This window comes from Mus caroli, unplaced genomic scaffold (genome assembly GCF_978045245.1).
Source record: "Mus caroli unplaced genomic scaffold, Mus_caroli_1 scaffold_15, whole genome shotgun sequence".
NCBI classification, from domain to species: domain Eukaryota; kingdom Metazoa; phylum Chordata; class Mammalia; order Rodentia; family Muridae; genus Mus; species Mus caroli.
This window is the reverse complement of record NW_028227270.1, coordinates 97,134,310-97,153,407: the sequence shown is the minus strand read 5'-3', so window position 1 is coordinate 97,153,407 and position 19,098 is coordinate 97,134,310. Positions and strand designations below refer to the sequence as shown.

The 19,098-nt window shown below is 44.6% G+C and overlaps 1 protein-coding gene across 9 annotated transcripts in view; it reads right to left on the bottom strand.

The window, feature by feature from the left end:
* Positions 1 to 15,913: 15,913 nt before the first annotated feature.
* Positions 15,914 to 19,098, bottom strand: part of Carmil1 (capping protein regulator and myosin 1 linker 1) — a 270,478-nt gene continuing 267,293 nt past the window's right edge. For all 9 annotated transcript variants that reach the window (XM_085831210.1, XM_085831212.1, XM_085831218.1 and 6 more), the window contains one exon: positions 15,914 to 16,890. In XM_085831210.1, the coding sequence (XP_085687336.1) occupies positions 16,757 to 16,890 (134 nt within the window). In that variant the 3' untranslated portion in view covers positions 15,914 to 16,756. The remainder of the gene's footprint in view (positions 16,891 to 19,098) is intronic.

Below are 19,098 nucleotides of genomic sequence, written 5' to 3'. Positions count from 1 at the left end.
CAAAAATTGAGTTGTTCTGCTGTCATTGGCCTGACTGCCATGAGCCGTGTCATTAAATATTCTCCTATGGTGTTATCTCAGTGGTGACATTATTATTTATTTAAAATCCTGTTTTGTCACCCAGTTTTCACTATCAGCAAAATGTTCACTCAAAATTGTTTCCTTGTTATATAGTTGCAAACAAGTGCTGGACAGAACAACAGATAACGTTTGAAGTCTTTAACAGAGATGGTTGAGAATGGAGTCTCATCTTGACTCTGTGAATTTCTACTCCCTGTAAGGCAGACGACAAACCCTGTCCCACTGAGCTAGCGGTGAGCACAAGGCCTCCATGACCTCCATTCTAAAGACAAGAAGTTTAAAATAAAGCAGTTCATTTTATGCTGATTGTCTAAAGTTTGCATTTGAAAGAGCTGGGCTACCTGGCAAGCTTGTGACATGCATAGGCCTCTCCAAAATCCCTCATGCAGTTTCACTGTTCAGGTTTTTTATATTGTCCTAATGGGGTTTATTTTTCCCTTAATGAGTTACATATTACTAAGTCATAGGAGGAGGCTGCTAGCATATGCTAATGCTCGCTAGAAACATGAAATGTTTTCCAGCTACTTATTATACAGCGTCTTATTACAAATTTACTAATACAGAAACAGCTAAGAGGCTGGAGAGAGGACTCAGTGGGTGAGTGAGCACTTGTTGCATCAGCATGAGAAACTGAGTCTGAATCCCAGAAAACACAGAAAGCTGGGTACAGTAACATGGAGATGTAGCCCCAGTGCTCCCACAGAGAGATGGCAGGTGGATATAGCAGAGTCCCCAAAAGTTTAAGGGCCAGCCAGCCATATGTGGTGGTGAATAAGAGGCTATCTCAGAAAAGGTGAGAAGTGAGGACTGACAGATGGCCAGGATTGTCCTCTGACCTCCACATGTTTGCTACAGCCTGCATGTACCAATATTCACATGCTTGTGCGCACACACAAACACACCCACATTTATTTAATTTTACAAGAATGGTATAGCCCTTAAATGTTTCCTTCATTTTCTCCTCTCTGATTCTATGTAGGTACTGTAATTACACAGATATTTGGTAACACTATAGTCATGTCTGACAAATAATATTTCCTAAATCAATAGATGCTAAATTAAATCTAGGTAAGCATTTGGGACAGAACTCAGCCACCTTCTTCCCACATTGACCTTAAATTTTGTACACAAAACATTGCTGTTTCAGGAAGCCGTTTTTCCTTAACCTGGTTATGTGAGTATTTGACTCACAGATTTGCAAATTACTTCCCTGTCAATATACTTATTTAACAGCTACAAATTTCCTCCAATTATTGTTTTAGGTACAGTCCACGAGTTTTATTTAATTACACTTTTTTCTAATCACTTTCTAATTTCCTTTGATCTGTGAGCTAACCTGATTCCTATGTATGTGTGTGTATGTATGTATGTATGTATGTTCTCTAAATAACTTAATTGTGGTTTATTTTTAGCCTAATTCCATTGTAGATGGAGAATGTGATCTATGAGAATCACCGCTACACATATGTTGAGGTTTATTGAATGGGTCTTCTATAAAGTAAATTTTTATAAATATTTCACTTGTGCTGAAAATGGAATTTATCAGTTTCAGATACAGTAATTATATTGTTAAATGCTCTATGTGTTTTGCTTGTTTGTTTTGAAACAAAAAGCTCACTGTATAGACTAGGCAAGCCTCAAATTAACAATCCCCCTTTGTCAGCCTCTATAGTGCTAAGAGTACAGACATAGACCCGCATTCCCACTGGAATCAGAATTTTGAAGGCTGCTTACAAGATTCTGATATTCCATAAGATTTGGGTGACACTGATTATCTAGAGGACATGAGGCGACTATGACACAGGCCAGTGCTCTGTGTACTCCATTCCCAGCTACGGAAGGATGAGCAGAAGAGGATGCTCCTATGACTTTCCTCCGATTGTTCATGATTGCACTTGGCTGTTGTGGGTATGTGCCAAGCAGGGAGAGCAACAAAGAGGCCTTAGGGATTAACATCTTCTGAAGAAGCTTTTAAAAAATCACATGGAACAGACTACAAGTTTCTCAAGTCCTCATGCTGGGAGAAGAAGCCCTGCAGGGTCTCTGGGCTGCTTGTTTTCCCCAAGTTCCTGCCTCCTTCAAACAGGGAGTCTGCTGAGCTCATAGCCAAGTCTGAACTGCAGTGTCTGCCACTGTTGGAGATGCCTGCCCAAGCTTATGCTCTGGTGGCTGCACTATTCCATTTGGAGACAAGAAAGGGGCTTTGAGTACAGCGTGGCTTACATGGTGAGAAAATCTAGATTCAGCTCTACATCACAGAGTTCCTGCTTGGGTCAGAGGAATGAGAGTTTTCCCAGGAAGAATATATTTGAGTGACAGGTGAGAGCAACCTCTTTTTCAGAAAAGTAAATCTTTTTCTAGAAATCCACTCAGACTTCCACTGGAGTCAGGCTTAGGAGTCCCATAAACAGAGCAACCTAGAATTACTTCCTTATCTTGTATCCCTGGTTCTACATGGAGAGGAGCACACCTTGTAGGGCTACTTTATTTGCAGGAAGATCTGACATGTCAATATTTAAACAGAGGGATTTCACGTTGTTATTTGGCTGTCCTCTGGTGTGATAGTTTCTTTGGGAGAAAAAGGCAAACCTGGATGCTCTACTAGATCTAAAGGGAAGAGCATAGTGGCCCATAGGTGGCCCCTTATTCCAAGCATGAATTTACTTTATATCAACACCTTAAGTGGTTGAGCTCGACTAGAGGCACACGGATGGACAAAAGGCGACAAAGCACAGCGGAGAACGCACGGCACGTGATGCTAGGAAGAGGTCGTGCTTCCAGCTGCTCCTGGGAGGGATCCACTAAACAGCACCCTTCTTGTTCCCTGACTGAGAAAGAAGTCACAGAGCCAGACAAGTGAAGGTCCAAACAGTCATCAGGGAGGATGCCAGCTTCGAGAGCAGGGCAAGGGACCTGCTACATTAAGCTCTCCTCCATTTTCCAACTGTATTGCCGGAAGGCCCAAAGTCCTGAGAGATAGGCTGAGATTTGTGTGGTGATGAAGGAGAGGGCGCAGGGTGCATTTGAAAAAGAATACGTAATTCTTGAGAACTGCATCAGACAGTGAGATTGTTCGGATGTGTGATGATCTGAGTTCACGGCTTCCTCTAGGGAAGGCTGAAGAAGCACATAAAATCTGACACTCCTGCAGGAGACGAAGGTTAGATCTGTGTCAGTCATCAGAGAATGGTGGCCTGGGATGAGAACTCAGATGACAACTTCTTCCCAAGATGGAGGCCACAGAATGACAAGTGACTGTGACCACAAAGAATGAAGTATAAAAGAAGAAAGAGGGAAGGATTGCCATAGTCTCTTATTCTCTGTGTGTTGACCAGTTTGTGGGTCAGGACAGTACAGTGGCACACAGGAACTCACAGCAGCGGGGACTACACACACACACACACACACACACACACACACAGGAGCTCAAGCCAACTCACAATGCCAGCATGGATCAGGGAGGGGCTCATGAAGATCCACCTCTATCTGAAGAGCTGCTAACAACTGACGGCTGCAGGGGAAGGGGGAAAGAGAAGCAGTCCCTTCAGAGATGTGGGCCCTGGGAGGCTCTCCAAGTCCAGCAGATGGTCCTATATTCAGGCACACAAAGGTAGCAGTAAAAAGACTCAGTGGGTATTTTTAAAACAGGTCACATCAAGTGAGGAAGGAAACATCATAGTGGGGAATGGAGGGCAGTTGAAGAGGGGAACTGAAGATGGATTGGATTAAAATGCATTATATATACGTAAGCATATTAAATAAAGAAATTTTTAAATTTTTATTTATTTATTTATTTATTTACACTCTAGATTTATCCCCCTTCCTGTCCCACCTTCTGACTGTTCCACATCCCATACCTCCTCCCCACATGAGGATGTCCCCAACCTTCACCTTCCACTCCTAAACAAAGAATTTTTAAATACAAAAAGAAACTCTGGGAGGAAAAACCAACAAACAAGCAAACAAACAAACAAACAAACAAGAGGAGTTCCAGGTGTGGTGGCATGCTCGTACTTATCCTAAAGAAGTATCATAAGGTCAAGTCCAGACACACATACACACATACACATATAACTTAATAGATATAACTTAGTTTTCAAAATACAGCGCATCTACAAAAATCTGGGCACACGCAGATTTTGACAGTGTAAAGCCGGACAAGAAGTGGGAAAACGCAAAGGAATAGGAAAAAACGAAAACAAAAGCAAAAGAAAGCACAATATATTTATATAATGGAATAGAATCCAGCTATTAAAAAAGAAAGAAAAGCTGATGAGTACTACATATGGGAGAAAGTTGAAACTTTGGAGAAAGCTGGTGGGATCAAAAGAAGATACATTGTTTCTGCACTTGGGAAAACCATGGGCGAGTCCATCCGAGGAGCTTGTCATTGGCTGCAGAGTGCTGGGGAGATGGAGAAGGAGGCAGCAGAGCCAAGGGAGAGAAGAAAACCTTTTAGGGATGATGCAAATATTTTAATGTGATGATACAAGCACAGATCTGTGAATATAATAAAAGCCACTAGACCACATGTTTTAAGTGTCTGAATAGGGATGGGTATGTGAATTATGTCTCAAGAAAACTGCTTTTCAAATGTAAGGATGTCATATTCTGGGCATGACATAAGAAAAATAATTCACAATAACGCAATATAAAAAGTAATGATATGAGTAATGTATTAGAAGATTAGAAAAAAGTAAGGCATGGAGTCCACCCATATAGACTCCCAGGACATATGACCAGAGTGATCATGTATTAAATTGGTGACTCAGATCCCATGATCAGTATTGGCATCAATGAGGTAATTGTCACTGTTACTTAACATGTCACTTGTCATGTTATGTTTCCCTGGAGCTGACAAAGATTAGCCTGAAAAGGCAGGTGGCTTGCCCTGCTCTACCTGCCCAAGAGCCAATCTATCTGATACAGCTTTGTGGGGGTGATCCCCTGAGCCCTCCTACAATCCTTATGAATTACAGACAGTGCTAACCTGGCTGAGACCAAATGGCCCCGTTCTACTCAGTCGCCATTGCTTTCAAAACTCCCTAGATTTGGAGCACTTTTTGTGAATTAATATTCTAATTTTGCTATGACCTTAAGAGACAGAAACTCACTATTTCCAGCTTTTAGAAGAAGAAACTCATGTGTGTCAGCCTGATTTTCGTTCCTACGGTGAAATACCTGAGGCAGACTAATCCATGAAGAAAATAGGTTTATTTAACTTACTCATAGGGAGGTTGGATGCTCAGATATCATAAGTGCCCTTGGCTGATCAGATCATGGAGGTAACCTCTGTATATCTCCAAAAAAGTCATCTCTCTTCTCCTTACGAAGCCACCAAGACTCAATTATGGGACTCTACTCCAATGACTTTATTTGATTTAATCATTTCACAGTGACTCCACCTCTAAACACAATAGTTAGATTATGTTTCTACCCTCTTGATATCATTAAGATGTTAAGCATTAAGTTTCTGAGTCTCTGCATAAGTTCAGAGACTTATGCAAACCACAGCAGGCTCTGTCAGTTAGAGTAATTAGCTTAATTCCAACAATGACGTTAGAATCTTCCTTTCCTGCTGCCCTTCCTTACAACTGCCCATCAGTGGCAGCCTGTGGCCCTTGTCCAACAGCTGTCTGTATTACAGCCTTGCCCACGGTTTGTATTTCCTTTCTCCCAGTCTTTGTGCTCTGGACTTTGCACCACACACTACATCCATCCCACCACAGCTACCCCATGAGCAAGGAGAAGAGGCAACACCCGGTGGCTCAAACAAGCAATGACCAAGCATTGCCAAATCCCTGAGCCAGGAGTACTGACCATAATACCGAAGGCAGCTGGCAAAGCTGCTGGGGATGCAAAATTGTCTGGATGCCTAGATTCAGAGTAGAAAAACTGAGTTTTTTTCCAGGCTCCACAAACCAGCTGGCAATCCCTGTGCCAGCCAAGGGACAGGTGCTATGGTTTCCTCAGAGCTCTGCAGACATGGCACCTCAGCCCCCCCAACATTTCTCTTTCTATCTGCTTCAATCTTACTTAACCATCACCCACTCTGCATCTGGAAAGACAGGAAGTCCTTACTACATGGAAGTCATTATTTGTGTTTTTAACAGGAGGTTATCTATAGGTATGTACTTTGGGGGACAATCTATGCTTAACAGCCGTGGTATTCCCACAGCTCCCTAGACATCACAACAGCTGACTCCCAGCCCTGGAAAGCTAGGCTCCTTCCTCCTTGACTGAAACTTGACTGTATTCTCAAGGTAAGGAGTGTGAGCTAACCAGTGTCCCTTCCCTGCAAGTGAAGACAGAGCTGCTGTGGTCGGTGCTTTACGGGCAGCTGGGTCACCAGGGCCTCTTCTAGTTCACACCTGCTTTCTCCTCTTCCTCATGTGATGTTGCTCCAGTGAGATGGAGGCAAGCCACGGGGCTCTGCTCCCTCAGTGGTCTGTGAGGGATACAGGCAGGAGACAAGTGTGGAAGCATCTGGAAACTCATACCCAGGCATGGCCTTTGCCCTCCACCTGCTTCATTTACAGCCTTCCACAGATGAACTGGGAAGAGCACCATATTTGCATGTGAATAGTTTGGGCAGTAGATCACCTGGGCTTTGTGAGCCTGGGTAAGTGACTGACTTCTCTGAGTCCTGTCTTTGTTATTTTTAAATAGGGATGATAATTCCACCTACACCGGCAGGCTTGCTCTAGGACTTAGATAAGGCAGGAGGCATGTAGAGTGCCTGGCAGAGCCAGTCTGGCTATCGCTATCATCGCCATCTTTTGGGGACTTTTAGAAAGCTCCTAGCACGGTTTTCCTTCTTCACACGAAAGTTTTGGATAACAGTGCTTTGGGAAATTTCAAAAAATAATTTTTCTTTAAGTACTAAGACCATCATCTTAGCATATACCATAGAGAGTAGCAGCTAAACTGAAGAAGATAGGCCGCTAAAGGACCCACTAGGAAGCTACTGTGGCCACGAGAAACAAACAAACAAAAAGGAGCAGAAAGTTAACAATCCACAAGTGAAGTCTCCTCAACCAACTTGAGCACTGGAGAAGTGACTATGAGGTGTTGGCTCTTGTGAGAGGCTCTGCGGTTGGACAAGCCAACCATGGTGTTGGGTCTCTGGTCCATCAGAGACAGGGTGACTCTGATGCTAATGTTCAGCATGTAAGCAGTCACTCAGTGCTTGTCACTGGCTAATGACAAGGTCACAGAACAGCTCTTGTAAAGCTCTCTCCTTAGGAGGAGGCTTCAGGGGTACCAGTTGTCCCTCTCACCAGGAAGTGCCAGGAGGCTGTAGAGAAGACCCTCTGATCCTGAAAGGAGGAGACTGGCACTTTGTGCTGGGAAGGGCTTGAGGGTTTGACTCAGATCTAGTCTCTGTGACACCTGCCCAATGAGAGTCAGCTGGATATCTGTCCCGATCCACAGGAACCAACTTAGTCTCCTTGTTAAAGTTGCCTTAGGCTATATTCTCCAGAAAGCTGATGCTCAGATGGAGTCTGAGTTTCTGAAGTCCCACTCAGGGCAACCTCTATGGGGAAAGAATGAGTCGAGTGAGCAGAGAGAACAATGAATGAGGTGAGAAGATAGATGGACCCTTCCACAGTTGTGTTGTGGGGGGGTTGGACTTTTTTTCTTTTTTTTTTTTTTTTTGGTTTTGGTTTTGGTTTTTAAGAGACAGGGTTTCTCTGTATAGCCCTGGCTGTCCTGTAACTCACTTTGTAGACCAGGCTGGCCTCGAACTCAGAAATCCACCTGCCTCTGCCTCCCGAGTGCTGGGATTAAAGGCGCGTGCCACCACGCCCGGCTTGGGGTTGGACTTTTATATTTCTACTTTACTCAGTCATTTGTGGTGCCACCAAGAAAAGGAATGCAACTTGAAGCGAGCCCTTTAGGGAGCTGACAAGCTGCCAGTGAACTGTGAAGCAGTGGGAAGCAAGGCAGGACATTAAAGGGTACCAGGGGCAGTCTGAGGCAGGAGTGCTGGCCCAGCCTTCCTCCCTGGTCCCCCAACAGTTAGAATCTCCAAGGCAAGGTGGATTTTTCTAGAAACCTCTATGTGTGTGGGGTTTCCAGTACAGAGGAACCAGGCATCTAGACTGGGTGACATCCCACATTCTCCTCAGGGCCTCCTGTGGTGAGCAACTAGAGTAAATGCAAGTATTCTGTTAGGTGAAATCAGATTTAAAGAGATGGGAGTTCCTTCCCCTTGGCCTTTCCAGAAGAACCAATCAAATTAGCGTGTCTGAGCTCCCTGAGTGTGTGTGTGTGTGTGTGTGTGTGTGTGGTATGTTTTCCTCTCCCTCCCTCTCCCTCACCTTCTCTCTCCCCCTCTCCCTCCTTCCCTTCCCTCCCTCTCTCTCTCCTCCCCTTCCTCTCTCCCTCTCCCTCCTTCTCATCCCCATCTCCTACTGTCGGCTGAGCTCATCAGTAACAGAGGGTTTGTTGTTTACACTGTTGGAAAGTTAGAGTAGTTTCCAAGCTAGGCTTCAGAGAAGCCATTCTTTCAGTGACATCCCAGAGTGGTGGACATTCAGCAACTGGGCAGTTGCTTTTCTGCTAGGTTAGGATCGGTCTGCTAAACCAGTTTTCTCTGGGCCAGCCACTTCTGGACCGGAAGCTTACTTTAGACCCGGACATGCTCTAGCCCTCGGCTGCTGAGCTCAAACCACCTCTAGCCAGGGGCCAGGACAGCTGAGCTTCTTTCATGCCCACTGATCTGGCAGGAGAACATGCGCTTTGTGGTTAAAACAGAAGTCATTGGGATACTGAAAGATGCCTGGAAAAACCATTCCATCTAAACAACAGGCTGTGCACAGGTCACTCCTCATGGAAGATGAGCTGGCACCTCAGCTGTGGGAACAGACATGCTCACAGAGCAAGCCCTCCTTCATCCGGGCTTCTGGGTGGCTTCTACATTTACCAGGACTTTCCTATTTTCTGTAATCCTGATGTTTTGCTGACAATGGAGAGACTTTCCTCCCAAAGCTGGTTAGTCCTGGGAGACAATAAATCCCACATAGGAGCAAGTCTCCTGCCTCTGGTATCTAGCCTCCTGCCTCCTACTGTCTCTTATACCTCTAAACCTCCTCTCCTGTCTTGCAGTCCTTTGGCTTCCATTGTCTCCTGTGCCCCATATCCTTCCAACCTCCTTCCTCCATAGCCTTGTCTCCCCACAGTCTCCTGGCTTCGAGACCACCCCAGTCTCATGCTCACCACAGCTCCTGAGTCTAAATGGCCCTCGTACTCTGGGCCACTCTTCCCTGCATTATTCACCTTCAGGATCCGGTACTAGAGGACTAGACAACTCCCGATGGTCTGCAAATCATCCCTACACTTATCTACCACACAGCTGTGGAACTTATAAGACTCCCCGCCACATAGTGTTTTTTAATGAGTGAATAAAGGTGCACACTCCTAAACGAGAAGCCCAGTCACCCAATAATTGAAATTATTTAAATGAGTCAGTCCCAAGCCTGGGTACTCTGTGTGCTGCTTTTCTCATAACTGTGACAAAATAACTGACAGAAACATCTTAAGGGAGTTGGGGTTTACTTGGGCTCACAGTTTCAGAAGGCTGTCAGTTCATCATGGTAGGACAGACAAGCAGGGTAGCTTGGTCCATGGCACTGGGAACGTGTAGTGGCCACTGATCCACATGGTAGTGGGTAGAAGGCAGAATGAGACTGGAAGCAGAGCAGGACTATGACCACCTGTATGTGACCACCCATAAGTAAGTGACCACCTTACCAGCTTCCCCAAACAGTGCCATGAGACGAAGACCAAATCAAATACATGAGCCTGCAGAGGACATTTCACCTTCAGTTTATAACAGCCTGCCTCACCATCCTTTTTTGCAGAAAACTCAATATGAAACCTTGCTTCCCCGGTTGCTTGACCAAAATTGCTGTTCCCACATGGCCCTGTGTAGAGGGCTACACACTTAACTGGGAGTCAGTCACTGTCTTCCTCCTCCTGCCTGTCCCCTAGTCTCCCTCCTGTATTTTGGGATGAGATCTTATTATATAGCCTTAACTGGCCCGGTGTATGTTATATATCTCAAGCTGGCCTTAAACTCACGGCAATCCTTCTGCTCCAGTCTTCTGATTGCTGAGGCATGGACTGTTGGATCACGGATCTTCTAACTGCTTTCTCTTCCAGAAATCAGGCTCCACCACTGTGGCCCTTACCCCTCTCTGGGCATTGATAAGCAAGCACAGTGCCTTGTAGCCCTCCTGAGTTCTTTTCCTTTATCTTGTAGCTCCACCACATGTCCCCGCCCATTCCTAGACCCAGGACAATCCTCTCTATCAGTATCCTATGCCTTCTAATATGGAGGCTAGAACTAACACCCCTGTCCCCCCAAACCTCTAAGAGTAAGAAACTCCTGCTTTGCTTTCCAGAACTAAAGGCCCTCTTACCCCCACCTCTCTCTCTTTAGGACCCCTCCATCACACTATTTCTGACCGCTGTCCTAAAAAATCACTTTCTGAGCTAAGGGTTTATTCTCTCCCTCTTCTGGAACCTATCATGGCCACCTGTGGCCATGATGCTATAAATGAAGGTCCTCTGAAGGGTAGCCTTGTGATAGCTTCTTTTCTATGAAACTCTAATGTCTATAAGTATATAACATGTGTCACCGACTATCTCCTAAGAACCTTCCATCTTGTAGTCTCACCATACCCAACAAAAGAAACTGTATGACATCATCCTCCGAGGCCATCTCTAAGAAGACAGAATGCCTTCAGTGCTCCTTTGGACATAGGAAAGTAATTTCTCTCCTGTCTGTCCAGGGGCAGCAGGCACACGGAGTCGACTCACCCTACCTCCTGAGAGCCTTTGAGATGAATATGGCAATATTCTGAAGTCTGTGTTCCTGTTTCAACTTTGAAAACCACTGTCTCCTCCTAAATAGCTGACATAAACTCGACATATCTCTGCAACCCAGTGAGAAAGATTTGCAGGTGAATATCTGATACATGGAAGGCAGAAGAAGGGACCAACACTCCTTTCCAACTTATTTCCAGAAACATCTGAGAGAACATAAGTGTTTCTGTCCTGCTGGACCTGTAGAGGGTTTTGAGTTGGCCCTAACATATTTGTCCATCATTCTTTGGGTTGTCATGTGAAGCTTAGAAACTGCTTAGAATTAAGATTCAATATGAATAAAATAGAGGAGAGTCTTACAGAGAAAATCAGCTATGCTGAAATGTAATTTAAAATGTTTTAAAGCTGGGGCCTAGAGTACAGTTTATCGATAGCATACAATGTGCACATTATACATACACAAACACAAATACAAACACACACACACACATACACATACTAATTCAGAAATGGATGCAATTCTTTACTGATTCATTAACAGTATAGCAGAGTGTAGTCTCTAAGTACTGTAATTGTGAAATAGGGATGACTGTAATAATGTTTGTAATACCTGTGCTGATTACAATCTTAGCTGCGATTTACACTGTCCAAGATACAAATAACATGGTTTGTAGCATAAACAGTCAACCTTCTGTTTCCACTCCTTCAGCATTTGAGGAATGAAGATATTAGGAAAACCTTAAAGTGTTTGCTGGAATTGGTGAAACATGCCTGTAATCCTGGCAGTTAGCAAGCAGAGGTAGAAGGATCCTGAGTTCAAGGAAACTTGGGCTACACGGTGAGTTTGAGGTTAGCCTGGGGTACATTGTCAGACTCTATCTGAATAACAATGTGTACAAGTTACCTACAAATATGACCCCATTTTATGTAAAGGCCTTATGTAAACCTGTGGATTTTGATATCCATGGGCATGGAATTCTGGAAGTAATCTCTGTCAGACACTGGGGATGACAGCATTCATAAAAGGAACTCTCAGTATTGAATAAAGTTTTTTTTAAAATGAAGCTTTCTGAGCTTTAGAACTCAAGCTCTCAGGTGCCCCAAATCCTCCCTGGACTGTGGATTGCCAAACCCCGTCTTGAGCTTTAAAAAGTCACCAGTGAAGTGGCTGTCTTCTGCCAAGTATGCCTGGGCCATAGTGGAGCTGGCTGTGGCTCAGAGACCCTTTCCTGGAGCCTAGCAGTTAAGCTAACAGATCACATCCTTGATGGCAAGTGGTTTCTCCTGACCTCTCACTTGGAAGTTTCTTCTTCTGTAGTTGGGCAGTGAAGACCCCATCAATGCATGGGAGATGGATGCAGCATGTGTCTCTAGAGCTGGAAGGGCATGATAGCTCTGTCCTTCTATCTAGAGACGATAGAGTGAGGTGGTTCTGGTCCTTTCTGGCAGTCTCATGAGCCCTAAAGAAAACTCTAGATAGTGTGACATTCATCATGGTGTGGGATCTTCTGTAATGGGCCCAAGGAGTTTCCAAGGCTCCATGAGTCTCCCTGACTGCATAGAGTTGGCATTGGGAAGAGAAACCAGGAGATATCAGTGAGAGTGACAAGCAATAGCCTCTAAGGGACCTGACCACAGAGAAGCATACCAAGGCCTCTCTATGTGAGCAGTGCTGCTAAGAGAGCCAGAAGTCCACAGTGCCTGTGCTCCTGGGAAGAGGGAACCAGCCAGTGTTTAAGAGGCACTCCTGAGGAAGGATCAGGGGAGATATGCTGCCTTCCCAGGAACAGCCTAAGAATGTCCCTTCTAGGACTTTCTCCTGGCACTAGCATTTCCTCTTGCAGGGTGCCCTCCTCCCTGGTCACTACAGGGTTTAATATGCTCCTGCATGCAGGATTCATCCATTTTCACTCTGAATCTTTGCAGGGGTTTGGAGTCTTGGAGCTCCAGCTCATCTTCCCAGCAGGTGTCTGTCTGCCTCAAACTCTCATGACACAGGCATGTTTTACAACTCCAGACACTGAGTTCACGTGAATAGTTCTACTGTTGGCTGAGGTTGCCCGTGATCACTGCATGCCAAAGGAGATGCAGAGGTGTGCTGGGGGCTGGGTGTGGAGGGATGAGACAGGCTCCCAAGTAAGCTGGACCTGCAGTACAGCAGCCTGCTGGTTGGAATCTAGTGCAGGCTATAAAGATGAAACATGGCTAGATTTTCCTACTTGCCTTGAAATTTGTCATCAGCCTATGACAGCAAGAACCGTGCCCTTGGGCAACACGATCCATTTCTTTTGATTTTGAGAAATTTCCTTTCCCGAGCTGAAGCAGTGTCTTGTGTAGCTCAAGCTAGGTCAAAGTCACTATGTAGCTGAGGATGTCTTCTAACTCCCGATCTCTTGCCTCTACTTCCTGAGTCCTGGAATTACAGGGATGTACTACTGCACCTGGCCTGACTTTGAGATATTTCTGACAAAGGAAATGTCACACTGGTGACAACAGTTACAAGTAAGAGGCATGGGGCAGATAGAGACCACTGTGGCTCTTCTTGTTCTTCTTGTCTTCTCTGCTTTAGCAGCTGAGCTAAAGGTTGGATTCTAGGTTCAAAAATGCAAGGAGATGCAAGAAGGTGTTAGAACCCAGAGCAGACTCCTCCTCGGGCTCCCTCAGTCTGTCTTGCTGTTGCTGCGGAGGAAATGCCAATTTCCCCACCAAGAGCCTGACTTGGGACATGTGGTGGCTTACTTCCAGAATGGCTGGTGCCATTTTCATTGCTCCAAGAAAATTTATAGGCTCAGAGTGCCCGACTCCAAAGCCCAGACAGCTAACTTTACAGTGAGGACACAGCCATATGTGTTCACCTTCCATACGTCCTCCCACCCTGTCACAAACCCCCAGTGCAGGACTCCATCTCCTCTCTTACCATGCAGAAACCAGAGACAGCCTGGTTACAGGCTCATGCAATGGGCTATTAATCAACCATGTGATATAAAAACCTATAAAGAAATCCAACTCTGCCTATTGTACCTGAACTCTCATGAGAGCCCTTAGCATGCTGCATACTTAAAGACTGGAGGCTGAATTGTCATCAGAGTCCTGGCAGATTGTCGTCTGTATGCCCATGGTGTTAGTAACACTTTAGATGGTCCATTATCCAAAGGCATGGATCACCTTGAGACCAGAACCCAAAGCCTTTTAGCCAGCATGTTTCTGGAAAGGGTACTCTAGAGGACCTGTGACCGATACCAGAGTAGCCTTTTCTCCTGTGCTTTTGGGGACTGATTGATGAAAGGTGATAAGGTATGGAGGAATGTATCACTCTACACTCTTTGAGGAACAGATGCTGATATGGGATGAGTCTCCAGTTATGCTTCTAGCGAGCCTAAAAAGAATTGTGCTGGAGGGAATCAGAGGCAGGAGAAACCTGTAGCACACACTTACAAGCTGGTGATCACCACGAAAGGAACCTGGGAAGAAGCAATGGAGAATTGAGCAGGAAGGCATTCAGGGCAGGACAATAGATGGCCTATGAGTAAAGGCCACCCTTTGCATGGCCACCTCAGCCAAGCTGGAAGCCAGCTGCTGTGGACTGTCAGCCTTGCATGTCAGGATGTTACCTTAGGGTTCTGCCCCACAGAAGAATACAGTTAGTCTTGCTCTTCTATTTCTCTGGGTTGTTGTCTGCCTGCAGTACCTGGTGACAGCTCCTTGTTCTGATCACATCATTGCTTAAAACCTGACAGTGGTTCCTACTGCAGAGGCAAGCTCCAGCTCCTCGATCAAACAGCTACTCACAGCCTGTCTTCTCCTACACTGAAACCCCAAACATGTCATTCATGGGCAGCAGGTGTATCCTGCTGGCAAATTTGATCGCCATTGACTTTAGGACTGATCACAGCACTTTGTATATATTCCCATTTCTCCCTATGACTCCATCTGAGGCCAGATATGTTTTAAGGGAGTGGCCAGAGCCACCATGAAGCTCTGTTATGTCTGCCTAACTTCTCTGGTCCTCACTCAGAAAGGTAACAACTTGCTGTTTTCTCTGTGATGCTGGCCTGAGCCAATGAATGCTTTCTCTGGTCCTTTGTACTATTTTAATAATTTCTCTGAAGCTACCTCCCTTCTGCCATGTAGCGGCTTCCTGACTCAAAGGCACGGCTTCTTCTCTTCTCCATCTCCCTCCTGTGGCAGCTGCCAGGACGCTCAGCTTCTCTGATCTGTACTTTCCCTTTTAAATGCTCATAAACTTGTCCTCAATTATAACCATCATCAGATAATAATACAGTACACCTAAGAATCAGACACAGACCCTGGACTTAGGTGTTACTTCAAGGCTTTGTATAAATGTCACTTTCTGAGACTTCCAGAGTTGGGAGGCAGGGAGGACTGACATCCTCAATAGGATTGCTTATTCCAAGAGTGGGCTTAGTTGGGCCATGAGTCTGCTGACCAAACCACCAAACAGCCTGCAGGCCCACATCCATTTCTGCAGTTCAGCACCAACGTGGGTCTGGTCATGTCTGTACTGGCCACATCTAAACAGAAAAATCTTCTGTCTTACCATGAGGTCATGTGATGAAATCGAGTGGCTCAGCCTTTAGGACTGGAACTCCCTCCCAGGTCAGACACCCAGGGGTGGCAAAGAGAAGGGGATGAAGCAAACAGTGACACCACACAAGCCCCATCTGTGTTGGTCCTCCCCCTCCCAATCCGATAAGCATACTGCCTGACCCAAGCCAGCATCACTCACGTGACCTTAAATTCATGGAGCTGAGTATGGTGCACACAAAGAACTCTGTGACCTTCTAGTAAATTTCATCTGTGTTCTGGTGCAAAGCACAGACTATGGAATTATCAAATTATCTTTATTTTGAAAGTAATAATTTCCAGGTTATATGATTATCTGCGGACTGTGATTATTCTAAATTTTAGTAACAAGCTGCAGGTTGACCGTATAAGTCAGTCCTCAAAGAAGAACTGGAAGAAGTCAAGTTCCACTTGTAAAATCATTTTATTGGTATAAATATACATATGAATAAAATACTTTCAGCTTGTAATGTAAGTGAATATTTGTGAGATGTTTTATAAAGAGTAGGATTTAGAATTTTTTTACAGGTGCCAAAATTTTCTTTTAAAAACCACACATTAAAAACTAATAAGCAGACAGAAATTAAAGGCCTTCAGAAACATGAGTATTCATAAGACCTCATTCCAATCAAGTATATACATGAATCTGAGCTTCTCACACTGTTCTTAGCTGTGCTTGCCGATGGTCTGCAAATATTACCAACCAAGATTTAAATGTACAATTCTACATGGGGAAGGAAATGTCCCACAAAAGAATGTAAGAACTGTGCCCAAGATCTAATATTTATAATTTATACAAATTATTTATTAGTGTGCTCTGTTAATATAATTACAATGTGCAATTGCATACATCAAGAATAAATTGCTCTATCGAGTCATGTGTGGATCTGACACAAACACACCCTGTAGCACCCCAGGATCTCCCGGATTGTTACTTGGATGTGAGTCCAGTTACTTCATTAATTTCCAAAAACAACTCACCATGCAGGGCAATGTGTAGCTGCCTCAGAGAAATTCAAGTAGGGCCCATTGAATAATTGCTGGCTTTTTGTTGAAGGCATAAGAAACAGTATTTAGAAATCAAATGCCAAGAATGGGGGAAGACCAAAAATTTGAAAAAAAAATATATATATGTATGAGAAAGAAGAAAGGGGAGAAAGAAGAAAGCACCAAGAGAAGAGAGAAGAGGTACTGCCCCTGGCTCCTCTCTGAGGGCTGAGGAGAGCACCCTGCATGGAAAGGCTTGGGGTGGGCACCATTACACAAAAATAAACTCTTTTTCTGCCTCTTCTCCAGAGTCACTGGATTTGCTCCCTTGGTAACCATCTTTGCCCGAGGACCGTTGCTTCTGTTCTTGATACTCCTGGGCCGGGCCCCAGCTTCTCCTTGAGACTGAAATCAGAGGGCAGGGAAGAGGAACAGTTTATTGACAAGGCAATAACAATACCTGGTAAACAGTTGGGCGAGGGGAGGGGCCATGATGGACTGTTTCAGAAACAAACCTGCATTAAGCTTCGACACACTCTAGACAGAAGTTGAGGACAAACCAATGAAGCCACAGGCAAGTGGACACAAGCAAACAGACATGGGCAAGACCAGTCTATGATGGGGTGAACCCCACATAGATGTGGACGTGAACTGGAGGAGGAAATGGTAGGCAAACAGAGGGTGAAGCCATCAGGAGTCACGGAGGCTGCTCTGAGCCAGGTGGCCTCCACAGCCAAGGCTGCCCCTTCACACAGCACAGAGGACAGGGCACACAGAGGCTTGCAGAGGTGCTGGCTACAGAGGGCTGAAGGCTGCTTACTCAGACAGACCTTTCTTCCTGTGCCTCAGACCACCTGTGCTTCACTTCCTACAGATGAAATCTGTGACAAAGCATTAAATAATGCCTGTGACAGATTCAACCCTACAGGTAAAGTACTCACTCCTATTGGCTGTTTCTGACTGCTATCAGGTACTAGTTAATCTGGAGGGTTCACACAGCAGTGGGGGCTGAGCTTGGTTGGATCTGGGCTGTTGGTATATATTTAGAACTTTCTGCTTCATGTCTTCCCAATTCCACAGATAGGTTTTGTCTATTTTTCTTTTTAAAGTCCATGCTCATTCTACCTACATCCTGGTTTCTGTCATTATACCTGGAAAATAATTGGTTCAGAGGCTAAACTCCAGTGATATTTAATAAATATTACTCCCATGTCTATTGCAGAGACGCCACCTTAACTAAAAAATACCAATCCCATGCCACATGGAAAGCTGCTTAAACAAAAAGCATAGCTGCTCTGACATCCAAATCCCAGGAATGCAAGCAGGAATCATCTCCAGTCCTGGGAAAGACACATGGACATGATTCACTCGCTGCTGCTTCTGACTACTTTGATATATACGCTATATTTAAAAATAAAAATCCTCTTGCTAGGGGCCCTGTGGTCTAAGTGATTATCTCAAGCTAGTGTTTCAGGAAGGGAAAATCAAAAGCTATGCATAAATATATCAAGGATCTCTTTCGAATTTAGTTGACATCATCAGATTCTAGCATTTAACAAAACGCATTGTGATTTTCAGTTAATAACATTACATTGAAATTATCCAAAATCTTGAGGGTGGGGGCAAACAACTTTTCCATCCCATTATAAAAACAAGCAGTTTAATTATTTTAAAGATTTGATGTGTATGTGTGTGTGCACACACGCAGGTACCCCTAAAGACTAGATTTATTGTGAGCCACCTGATACAGATGCTGGGAACCAAACTCCTGACCTCTACAACACTGAACATACTGAACCATTTCTCCAGTCCCTTAGAATTGTGTCTTCTTTTTGACAGTAGCTTTCGGCAAGTTTTCAGAGAGGGCTGAGATATAAGAAACAAATAGTTGTTTTTAAATGCTTTTATTGGAAGAAAAAAAAATCTCAATGTATTTTGGGTGATTGGTCCTTTGGAAGCTATTGATAAGCCAGGTTTGGAAGGAAAAAAAAAATGTCTCTAAATATTTTGCCCTTCATCAGAAAAGCACTTGGATGTTCGCATCCACAGAGTCCTTTCAGCTTTCAGCCTAGGTGTGTGCTGGGAGCAGTGAAGAAATAAAATTATCCTAAGCACACTTGGCAAGAAATCTAACCTCAAAAGTAGAGGGGACTTGAGCTATCTCGGAGTACTGCGTTCTAATTTAATCCAAACCTTGTTCTTCTATGACAGAGAAATGGGAAGAAGTGTCTAACACTCCCGTGAGAGATTCAAGGAAAACTAACCAGGGCATGAGGAGCTCATCTGTCTTCAGAGAAAACTCCCCTGCCTAGGTTAAGATAACCAACCTTCCGATCCTTAGCAATACTTTTTAACTTCTTGGAAACACAGTCCAAAAACCCATCTTACATGGAATGACACAAAAATACTTTCTAAGTATGAAGACATTCAGGATCCAAAAATTTATGCCAGGTAAACCCAGATCAGGCCACAGCAGCCAGCATGAAGGGAATCTAGAGGGATACATGATGGCAAGTTTCCTGGAAAAGGCAGCCTGACTTTTCCCAGGAACTGACCTGCTAAGTGGATACTGGGCTTCTGTGTCCTTCAGGTAAGGTTAGGGAGGTGGCGGGG